We start from the raw sequence: 12,143 nt of genomic DNA, 5'->3' as shown, positions 1-12,143 counted from the left end.
GTGATAATGAACAACTCAACATAGATCAAAATAATACGCTTATTTTCTGACAAAGCTGTTAGTTTTGTGTACCTGAGTAGCTTGGTTCTCCTGAGAGCCATTGACTAATACCTCTTCTCCATCTAGAAGAATGGAAGAAGCACAATGGTCAGATAAAGAGGTGTATTTAGCCAATCAGACACACTAAAAGCAGACTCATTTACATGTTGTGTGTTGTGTATTTGACACGTACTGATTACTAGCGCTCCAGTGTGATTGTGAAGGCCGTTGGAACTGCAGGGCAGAGGAACCTCAACACTGGATCCTAATAACAGCTCTGTCAATCTGTCCACTGCAGAGAGCGAGAGAACGATACATCATGACATTTTACAAACATATTATTGAAGATCTGAGCGTTAATGACAATTTCTCAATTGCTCAGATGTTGAAACTTCAAAGCTTTTATTTAAATATCTCTACATTCTTACATTTACATAAAATCAGAATTGAAGGATTTACTGTTGTGCTTTTTGCAAAAACACCTAAAATGGCAAAACATACTCTCATGGTGTGAATACTGTAATCTATTAACATGGGTGGTGAAATAAATATGCACTAGAGGGTGAAACAAGCCTCCTACAGGTGGAAGGCCCTGCTTCATCCTGTCTGTCTTACCCTCAGTTATGGCCTGTGTGAGCAGCTGTTCCCCGCGAGGTGCCTGAGGAGACTCGGCTCTGAACAGGTTTCTGGAACAGGACGGTAGCATGACCTCATAACCTCCCATGACCTCCGCCAAGTCAGAGAACAGGGTGACCCGCTCCTGAAGGAGCTCTAACACCTCCCTGTCCTTCTGCTGGATATCAGCTGAAACAGAAAGCATGAGGAACAAAGTGCTGTTTGAATAAAAAAATAAACGTCAGCTTCTTTACACTCACGATAGTGGCTTTGTTCTGCCTTCAAATGCAGTGTACAGATGTCAAGACGCATAGAAATCGGTATATGTCAAGACAAGTTTTTTTTTGTTGTTGTAGCTAGCTTGTTTGTTTTGAGAAAATGCCTTGAGATCGGTAACCAACCGATCTGACAGATGGGTGAGAGCTCTTTTGAGCTTTTCAGAACAACTTTATGCTTCTTTCAGTCCTTAACCCACTGTAGTGATTCATCTTTTGAAAAAAAAAATAATAATGTGTGCGAATGTGTGTGCGTTAGTGATTGAAGCCAACCTCTGAGTCTTCGCAGAAGGGCCTTGTCCTCTGTTTCTATGAGAGGGAATTCTTCTCTTGATGGACAGCTGTGTGACAAAACCACGAAGGTAAATGAGAATGACCCTTAGAAATGGTAGTTTAGTGCCTTTTAGTGGATGTCCATTAGCACTGCAGTCATATACACTAGTGTCCCTGCGTTTAACAAGTATACAAATTTAAAATGGACAGTCTTTCTCTCATGGGAAAATGGACCAAAAGTATTAGTCACTTTATATAGTTCTTGAATGAAACTGAAAATGTACTTATGCTTGTCCTTTCTTTGCTGGATAATAAGAAATGTTTCTTGCGCAGCATCAGAATGATTATTTGGAGAAACGCCTGGAGTAATGGCTGTTGAAAATTTAGCATTGTCTTCACATGAATAAATTATATTTTAAAATGTATTAAAACAATTATTTCAATAAACCAATGCAAACCAATTCAACATGGGCCGAGGATCTTCTCCTAGTGATCAATGAGACTATGATTATGTCTTATGTAACAAAAAGTGCACATAAAAAGGAAGTGGTAAGAACGTCTTCATTTTGAAAGTGTCAAGTGTATAGAGGGGGTTTTAAATCTGCAGTCCGGGGACTCCCGGGGGGGCAGCAAGAGGGTATTAACATGAAAAAAAAAAAACAGAGTAAAAACTGAATAATTAAAAAGATTAATATAACAAATATTATTATATTTGGTTAATAATTATATAAATAATTTAATAGCAATTAATTATAATTCTTATTATTATTATGAATAACAATTACTAATATTAAATTATTAATTATAATTATAAATATTAATAATATTAAAACTAGTACTGCTAACTAACTAACTACTAAATAAATATTTACCATATTTGGCATTATTCCTTCTGTAATGTCACTCATACAATTTTTTTCTGCATAGTATAAATGATATCTTTTCTTAGATGTCTTTATATTTTTGGAAAGGTGTCCCTTGCAAGCTGTCAGGTTTGATTTTGCTGAGCTGTAACATAAACAAAGGCTATTGGCAAGTCAGGCTTCCCACAGAACTGACATATCCCTTTGAAATGTCCCACCCCAACGTCCCGATTCAAAAGAAAATACAAAGGAACAATACAGAAAAGTGCTTTCATGGGATTTTCCATTCAATTGCGAAGAGAGATGTTCGAAGAAGTCAAATGGCAGCTGTGTTAAGAGCGTGTTTTTGCATGCATTTACCTGCTGATTGTTTGCTGTAAGAGCCGTATCCAGGTCTTTCTGTCATCTTTAGACGCAGCGTAAAGCTCATACATCTCAGGTGGGCTGGACTCACTGCTGATCAGGAACAAGCCTCGCTCCTGATTGGCTATATCTCGGACCAAGAGACTCTGCAGTGAGACCACGGCAGACTTATCCTACAGAGAGTATGAGAAGAAAAAATCCTCTTCATAAAACCTCACAATTCGAGGTATCACAGCATCTTACATGCAAAAGTTTACCACTTTATTGCAAAGTAACTTACCAAACTGGCAAAGATGTACCGTTGATCTTTATCTTGCAAGAATACTAGAATATCAGTCATCAACAGAACCTGTACATCTAGAACACAAAGAAAGCGGGACATTCTGTAGATTAAAACATGTCCACTAATACAATAACATATGTGTCTCTTTTCCTCTCACACAGACACATATCACAGAACACTTCCTCATAAACAGCCACGGGCTCCGCTACCTTTGAGGCGAGAGCTGGGCGTTTTCCAGAGCAGCGTGCCTTCGTGTATCAGCTGCCTGCGGAGCAGTTCGGCTGGTCTGAACAGGGCTCCGGAGCGAAGTTTGGCCTCGGCCCGCGGGTCGACCCTGGCCCGGATCTCCTGCAGGCGCTGTGTCCTTTCAAGCTCCAACACCTGCTGGTCCACCGAACAGAGCAGCTCTCGTATACAAGACAGTGACTGAGACAGACCTGCAGCTTCCTCTGGATTGTCTGCATTGTTACACACAAAAGTCAGTCTAAAAAGTCCTAACCCATACAGTTAAATATTGACACTGGCAACATTTATACGCCTGTGTCTTGCCTTTGGTGTTGTCATAGATGCGCTGCAGCAGAACGGGGTATTTAGTGATGCGCTGAGTGACCAACAGGATGCACTCCTGGAACCCGTGACGACGCAGTAGAGGATGCCGACTCACTCTCTGAGAGAGACAAAGACAAGGATGAATGAAGGTCAGCCAGATTTGTGTATGAAGGCACTTAAAGAACACTGGTTTTAGACAGGCATCATAACATCATGTCTAATAAGCTAGGACTCGCCAAACAAAAATATAAAATGACTAAAACACTAATTTATAAACAGAAGTCTGACTGTAATAAAAGTCCTTGAAAACTTTCCCTCATATGGTGCATTCTAATGTTGTGATGCTCAAATTCACTTGTAGCATTTAAAACAAACGTACATTTATTTGTGTTTATTTTATATTTAGTAATAACTATAAAAACTATATAATATAGTTAGGGGTGTAACGGTTCACAAAATTCACGGTTCGGTTCGATACGATACACTGATGTCACGGTTCGGTTCGGTTCGGTTCGATACGTTTTAGATACAGCAAAATGTAAAAACATCTCAACTTTTCAGAATGCCGCAAGCGCACCGCGGGTCATGTGACAAGAACCAACCAATCAGCTTCATCCTTTCCCGTAACAACGTTGAGAGCTCAGCCAAGATGAAGGAACAGCTGATCATAGTTGTATATGGATTGCAATTTTGAAATAAATTCAGTAGCAGAGCTACTGCAAGCGATTTTTAGAGCTGCAAATCCATTTATCCTTCGCTGAAATTTCCGCGTCTCATGGAGAGAGCACGTCATTGTTGCTTAGCAAAGACAGACGCCTCATGAGCGCTTCTGCCCGAGCGCTTTGGAAAGGAGGAGAAAGACGCGCTTAGCGTTTTCCATGCGTTTTTAGGAGCGATATGTGAACGGCCCCTAAGGCGCTCGCTCACTCAGCACGCGCTGAAGGCTCGTTGCAAAATGTCTAATGCATTTAACAGACCAGAAATATAAGATCCTAAAATAACCAACAGGTCTGGTGTTTGGGTTGGATTCCCTGTAAGCTATAGTGTCTAAATGCTGCAGGGATAGTTTGCTGCGTGCATGTTTCTCCTTTTTTTCGTCTTTTCCCAGATAGTACTGACGCATATATCCCAGATATTCCCGCTGGTTTTTTTTTTTTTTTTTTTTTTTTTATTCCCGCTGGTGTACCCTGTCATGTTGCAGATGCGACATACCGTTGTTTATTTATCCACCACTCTCTTGCCATCACCATTATAGCTTAAAGGGAATCCAAAGTGCACCCAAACACCAGACCTGTTGGTTATTGGAGGATCTTCTCATTTCTAGTCTGTTAAACGCTTTGGCTATTTTGCAACGAGCCTTCAGCACGTACTGAGTGAGCGAGCGCCTGCTGAGTAGCCTAACATAAACATATAAGATGGTGTTTTTTTCTTCTTCGGGAGTGTCAGGGGCGTTGCCTGTTACGTTGTTTGGGTTATTGGGCTACCTTGTTGAACGCATATCATTATATTTCTTTCTCTCTCTTTTTTTTTTTTTTTCAAATATAATTAATTACTCCAACGAACCGTTCGGTATACATAATGCGTACCGCGTACCGAACCGAAAGCGTCGTACCGAACGGTTCAATACGAATACGCGTATCGTTACACCCCTAAATATAGTATACATTTTCATTTTGGACAGTATTTTTTGTTTTAAAATACTTTCAATTTTGCAATGAAAATAGCTTTTGATGCTGACATGGGAATAGAGGAAATTTTATACTACTACTACTAATAAAATTAGTTACCATTATTATCAAAATATATTTATTTATTAATTTAATATCACCCACTTAATAGTATCAGAAAACATTTTACTATTTTTTTTAAATATATAATATAGTTAATATATAAACAATATATAAAAGTACATTTTCCAGTCAGAATCTTCTTACAAACAAACAAACAATAAGCAAACAAACAAATAAATATTATTGTTGTTGTTTTTATTAACTATTCACATAATTTATTAACAATATAAGAAATTGACCAGAGATTTACCAGAAGTTTACTGCTGGCACATCCCTAACTTGTTAATATTTATTAATATTTAAAACTTTTGTTGGTTTTGAGTCTTTATTAAAATAGGGAAGCAGAGATTTGACAAGAAAGTTGACAGACAAACATGGGTCTCACCATGGGCCCAACACTTTCCACAACACTCTTCTGACAATATTAAACTTTTCAAATAAAAGGACTGCTTTCATTAGCATAGAAGTTACTGCTGTGGCATCAATGATTGTGACATGTCACCAGTTTTTATCGTGACAGCCCCACACTGAGCTATTACAAACATAAGAGCCGAACATGTCTGATGATTCACACACCTATGAGAGTTTGCAGGCATTTAATCCATTAATGCATTCATCACTCAGTACCACTCTGTCCTCCCACTAGCAACACACAGACAACACCTGACCCGGTTATTCAACACCTGACGGTAAACACCCTCGTCCGGCACTCTTGTTCTTACCCGTATAAAGAGCTGCAGTCTCTTGTCTCTGGCCAGCAGCTCTTTGTAGAGTTTGACAGCCTTCATATGTCGACTGCAGAACTCAGAATACGCCTTCAGCATCTCGTCCCCGCACTGACCTGAGAACTGACGTACACACAAAGACACTGCACTATGAACATTTTGCTCCTTGAAACCTGAAAGCTTCCAGCCTCCCACTCTCATACATTTAGAGAGAATGAAGTTTCAATTGCAATTTCCATTTGTCACTTTTTTTTTCTTTCTTTATTTTTGACTTTTCGACTCCCTCTACAAAAGGTTTTTTTCATACAATATCATCCATTTGCAACAATGCAACGAATGCATGATATCTTTTAAGATGCTGTGTAGTTTTGCAAACCTTTTAAAACACATTCCCAGACCGACTTGTTGCACTGTTGCATAAATAACTGTTTATTTTTATTTTAAATTAATGCATTAAATTGAAAGCTCTCATGTATATGTCACACTTTTAACCGGCAATTAAAAATGACACATTCATCCAAAATCCCATAAGGCAGGTCAAATGTAACCAAATGCATTTTTACCTCGTTCCGCCCACGTAAACTAACAATTGCCCTCCTACCTGTTGTTTTAGCAGATCGCTGATCTGATTGATGGTGAAGTTGTTTGTGCTGTCAGGTTGCAGGCTTTGAGTGCGCCGGGTGAGGAGCTGCGTGAGGAAGTGCATGTGAATTGTCAGCAGGCGTTCCAGGCAGGGGAACAGCGCATGTACGACCCCCGGCTCCAGCTGCACCTCCTCCAGCATACCCCGCCTGAGCACCCCATCCATGATCCGCAGGGTCCGGACGTGATGGAGCTCCGTCTGGATCAGCTCTGAAATGATATCCGAGAGGTTGTTAAGGTTAATGGGCCTTTGTTGAACATGTAACCCAAACGAATGTCTTTATAAAAAGGGTAGATACTGTAGATTTATATATATATTTAATAGAAGACATTAAAAGTGCTAATTTTCATTCTCAGAAAAGTAAAAACAGCATCTGGAAAGGCATTGCTGTTTATGTGGAACTATTAATAGCATTTTTATCGAGTCAACGGTCCATTTACAGTCATGAACATATTTAGATTTTAGACTTATATCTGCACTCTTTCCTAACCATAGATGACGTCCTGTCTCTTGATAACATCTTTCCGGTGGGTCTGTAAGTATGTGGAATCTACTGCCATGCTCCAGGAATCTGCTTCAAACTCCTGGCTTTCAACCTCCAGATCTTCCAGCAGAGAGGTGAAGTAGCCCTCTCCTAGAAGCAAAAGGAAGGATAACTATAACCATTTATGTATTATAACTTCAGCTTTAAGGCTAACAGGTCAGGTCATGGAATTTTGGAATTGGTCGACAGCCAATCACACCAATCAAAAATGCAGCTCTAAATTTCTAAAAAAAATAAGATTTTCTTCATAATGATTAAATTCTTTATAACATACATTATCAGTAAAAGTCTGCAGTCAGTAAGATTTCATGTTTTTGAACAACGTCTCTTATGGTCACCAAGGCTGCATTTATTTGAATCAAAAACACAGTAAAAATTGTGAATATTACGAAATATTATAGCCATTTAAATATAACAGTTTTCTGTTGTAATATATTTTAAAATGTTATTTATTCCTGAATTTTCAGCAGCCATTATTCCAGTTTTCAGTGTCACATGATCCTCCAGAAATCATTCTAATAACAGTCTAATAACATTTCTAATTATTATCAATGTTGAAAACAGTTATGAACGTTAGAAGAGTCTTTATTGTAATACAATGATGGATATGCTAAAAATGCTTAAATGCTGGTTAAGTATTAATTTATTTAATAAAATCTAAAAACTGGGTTTGAATGCTTGTGTGTCGTCGTGTGGTGTGTCTCTCACCCTCATCATTGAGAGACTCCATGGACATGGTTCTGCTCCTGAAGTTGAGTGAGTCTGAGGACTGAGACAAGATCCTGCGCAGCCCCAGAGAGTCATCATTCAGAGTCCTACATCCACACACACACACACACCATGTGCATGCATACAAACAGATGTACAGGTATGCGTGCAATCCCATGCAAAAGACACAGAAAAAAAGTAAACAAAACGAAATATGATGAAATGAGAGGCAGGCATCATAATAAAAATAAAATATTTAAAAGATTGAAAGAATAATGACTGAAGTATAACGTTCAAACAAAAATGCTTACATTAAACTACAATAGCCACAAACACACACAAAATCACAAAAAGATAAAAATGACAGTGATTAGAACGGTCTCTCTATATATACTGTAGATATTTCGCAACAACAACAAAAAATGTGATTTAAACAGCATTTTTAGCTTGTTCATTGTTGGTACATTTTCCAGACAAGTGCCCATTTTATGCATCTGGCTGTCATTTCTGGCACTAACCCTGCAATGTTATTGGTGGAGACGCTCTTTGAAAGTAAGAGGGAAGACCGTCCGCGACGGGACCCGAGAAGTGACTGGCGAAGACTGTCTGATGGGTAGATGGCAGAGCTCGGCCGTTCCTTTAAATGGGCTTCAGGGAGGCACAAAAAAAGAGAGTATTGTCACGTTAAGACCTGCTTTTACTCAATTTTACTCATATTCAAATGAACGTCTCACTGATATCTAATCACATGCCACTTATTAACATGTTAATATCAGATATAACTATCAGATGTAAACAGCGTACTTGTTTCCATCACATCCTCACCTTTATTCCTCAGCGTCACATTCTGATAGGTTGAATTGTTCCTCATCAGCGCTAGTTTCTGTTGCTATTGTGACACATAGAGACAGATCAAATTTATGACATATTTAGACTAAATCTTTTTCATAAAACATTTCATGGAAACGGACCCAATTAAGATGCATTTCTTCGACATCATACCATGAAAAAAAAGCCAGTGTCTGCAAGTCTGTGCTCCAAGTAACCCATTTGAGAAGTGCGTGCACTAATATCCCACCTTTTGTTTCATTTTGACACAGTTTGGTAGTGTGTCCCGGCAGCGGTTGTGGATGGTGACATTACAGGCTGGGAAAAAAAAGAGCAGACAGCAAAACCACTGTTATTTTACTTCATCATCGGACGGTATAATCTTCACACACTTTTCTTCAGCAAAACCGCACACTCACACTCTCTTCATGTATTCGGAAATGTGATTAATGATGACTGTGATGTTCTCATGGCCACGTAACTCTTAATTTGATTTCTGCTTGGTCTAAGTTAGTCATTAGCTGGCTGAATTACCACTGTGTGCCAAAAACAATCTTGACTATGTTAGACTGATAAGTTACTGGTTTATTGTTGATCTACGATTATCTATGAGCTTAAACCAGTGAGAAACCAACCACCGGGTTTTTAAAAAAAGCTAGTGGCTTACAATGGATTTTCCAGTAAGGAAATACCTAAAATTCTCTCTAACCTGTACTCTAACTTTCTGTCCTCTCCAGCATTACAGCACATAATTAAATGATTCTCAGATGTACCATATTCATTTTTTGCCTCTCTTTCTCTCCCTCTTGACCTCTGTCTATGTCTGCGTTAAAATGCTTGTTCTAGATCTTCTTACTGGCATGCTACTAGTCACTGAACATTTTCTCTGGTTATGCCGTATTGCTTTTGTCTCTGAACTAATATTGTTTCAGAACGGCTTTGCTTCCTGTTTTGAGTATTGCTGGGAAGGAAAAAGGACAGGGGCTCTGCCGGAGTTTCCCTGGCCTAAATATCCCACAACATACACCTTCACGACTCCAAATAATCACCCAAAGAGCAGCAGAGCATTTCAAAAATGAAGCGGTGCTTAAGTAACATTTCCTATTATTATCATCAATTCTGAAAACATGTGTGCTGCTTAATATTTGTGTGAAAACCGAGATACATATGTTTCAATGTATATAATTTCAATATCATTTTGAATATAAAGAACAGTATTTATTTGAAGTTGAAAATATGTGTCATATTCTAAAAGTCTGTCACTTTTTTTCCTCAATCGAATGTATCAATAAAAATTGTATTGACCCGAAAACCTTTAAATGGTAGCGTATGTATATAGCTGACAGACTCTTCATAAAATGAAATACATGCCCTTTCAAGCTCCACCGCTACAACCTTATACATGCAAACAGATGTCTTTTGCAGTTGCACTGTGACTCATTTTAGCAGTGTTTTGCTTTTATAAGGCGTATCAAGCTAAAAATATTTTAAAACACACAGTGTCTGTGTTCTGGTCCATTCCATTGTGTTTTGTCCAGTTGTTTTTGATCGCAATAACCATCGATGAAACCAGCCCTTTATCCAGCGCTTCCTTAAAACCAATTAGCAAGTCATTCAGACAACCCACTAGGTTCATTTCTAAAAATAAGTAGTTTTTTCACATCCTTATTCCTTTTCCTTTTATGAAAAATGAAATAAAACAGCATTTATGCATATATGCTTTATGCATATAAGCTACATTTATCTAATTCTCTTTAAGATCTGATCCCACTCAAAGGTGTTGGTTCAAATGGCCTTTGCTCTCTCTCTTGCTGTGTACAGAGGAACAAACTACATGGTCCAACACCCACACAGGCTCTCAGTGCAATCAATACCCAGACCAGAGCAGCCGAGCATAGAGCAGCTCATCAGTGAGTGGCTCGTACTGTCTGATCTCGATGACAAAATAAGGAAGAAGCTAAAAGCAATAGTCAAACAGAGAACAAGAAATGAGAGACGAGCAGAGTGAAACAGGAAAGGGTGTGAGAGTGCACCAGCTGTTCAGGTTTAATGCAAGTTAAGTTTGAAGCGTAATCATTTGAACTTGTTTCACATCATACATATATATCATTATACATATTAACATGAGACTCAAATGATAAAACACTACTAACCCTATCTGTGCAAAAGTTAATTTCAATACTACCATGACAACAAAAAGTCAAGAAGCTAAAATACAGCTAAAATAACTTTTGAACGCTTTTAAACTCTTCCAGAGCGTCACCCTGTTTACTCATATTGTAAATGCCTTCCACGATTTTGTTAAAAACTGAATATTATCTTCTGTGGTAATCGACATTACGCCACAAAGCATCCTTTGAGAATGAAAGTTTTTATGCATTTTATCATTTATACATACATATATATATATATATATATATATATATATATATATATGTGTGTGTGTGTGTGTGTGTGTGTGCGCGTGTGAAAATGCTTGCCATTGCAGGGCTGGGCCTGCTTAAAGAAACTATCGAGAAATCTAACTTCAAGATGTGTGTGTGTGTGTGTGTGTGTTATTTTGGCATGCTGCGGTAGACCAGCCACTAAAAGTACTCCACATACTCTCCATTCACCACATTATAAGACACAAGAAAGCAGTTCAGGGCTGCAACATATGCTTGCAATGTAAAAAAGAGAAAATGGTTAGACAGGTGTTGCTTCTAAGTAATAAAGAGGCTTATGTTCGTCTCAAGCTCATAGTCCTGGAGAAAATCATGGAAAGAAGGTGAGGGAGTTGGAATGGGGGAAGAAAGCCGGAAATAATCATTGGAAGGAGTGGGGTAAGTGGCTGTTTTCATAGCCTTTGCGATGTGATTGGCAGGATCGCAAACAAGCTCCTCTTAGGGTTTCTTCAGGAGCATGTCATCAACAGAGGATGTAAGCAAGCATTAATCAAGAACGGTAATGCTATTATACTTTACATATAATCAGTGTCTAATCACAATTACTACTGCTCACACTTATCATTAAGCTTGTGTTCAGATCCTCAACCTTAAGTATTAAACATCAGCACAAAGTTCAATATTTATTCATGAGTTCTACATAAATGATACGTCCAATCAGTTGGCTTATTTAGGAGAGATATGCTGTCATCTTTCAAAGCATTTATCAGGCATAATATGAAAATAGTGAAGAAAATCAGATGGGGGAAAGAAACTAGAATATCCTATAGTCTTGGGAATCAGCTTTTTAGACTTGTACCAGGCCAAGGTTGTAGACTTATATCAACATCCTAGCAACCACATAGTAAAATACAAAAGCTATTCAGAACAAGTACATAGCACCATGCTAAAACTACCCAGAACACCTTAGCAAACGCATGGCAACAAACATCCACAACATCCTATCATGAATGATGAACAAACATCATCTTGTTTGGTAGGGGTATGCTATTACTTCTGTAGAGTTTCAGTGATAAAAAGGGGTAACAAAAACCATAATATCATAAAGACCTGAGGACTGACTGCTAATGGGTATGTTTACCCAACAACAATTGTACTTTTAAATTTTTGCTTTTGCAACGTTTCACATACAGATGACATCATTGTCAAAAAGGATCCCTGATTACACAAATCCGCAAAAAGCAACTAAAAATGCTGTATA

The 12,143-nt window shown here is 38.3% G+C and overlaps 1 protein-coding gene across 3 annotated transcripts in view; it reads right to left on the bottom strand.

Moving 5' to 3' along the window:
* Positions 1-12,143, bottom strand: part of LOC127935289 (rho guanine nucleotide exchange factor 2) — a 43,773-nt gene that overhangs the window by 5,133 nt on the left and 26,497 nt on the right. For all 3 annotated transcript variants that reach the window (XM_052533021.1, XM_052533022.1, XM_052533023.1), the window contains 15 exons: positions 8,749-8,816; positions 8,496-8,559; positions 8,189-8,318; positions 7,671-7,777; positions 6,909-7,052; positions 6,377-6,627; positions 5,773-5,898; positions 3,261-3,378; positions 2,921-3,169; positions 2,709-2,785; positions 2,426-2,601; positions 1,203-1,270; positions 655-843; positions 233-331; positions 73-122 (listed from right to left, as the gene is read on the bottom strand). In XM_052533021.1, coding sequence (XP_052388981.1) covers positions 73-122; positions 233-331; positions 655-843; positions 1,203-1,270; positions 2,426-2,601; positions 2,709-2,785; positions 2,921-3,169; positions 3,261-3,378; positions 5,773-5,898; positions 6,377-6,627; positions 6,909-7,052; positions 7,671-7,777; positions 8,189-8,318; positions 8,496-8,559; positions 8,749-8,816 — 1,916 coding nt within the window. The remainder of the gene's footprint in view (positions 1-72; positions 123-232; positions 332-654; positions 844-1,202; positions 1,271-2,425; positions 2,602-2,708; positions 2,786-2,920; positions 3,170-3,260; positions 3,379-5,772; positions 5,899-6,376; positions 6,628-6,908; positions 7,053-7,670; positions 7,778-8,188; positions 8,319-8,495; positions 8,560-8,748; positions 8,817-12,143) is intronic.

This window comes from Carassius gibelio, chromosome A19 (genome assembly GCF_023724105.1).
Source record: "Carassius gibelio isolate Cgi1373 ecotype wild population from Czech Republic chromosome A19, carGib1.2-hapl.c, whole genome shotgun sequence".
In the NCBI taxonomy this organism is placed as follows: Eukaryota; Metazoa; Chordata; class Actinopteri; order Cypriniformes; family Cyprinidae; genus Carassius; species Carassius gibelio.
This window is presented reverse-complemented; position numbering and strand designations above follow the sequence as displayed.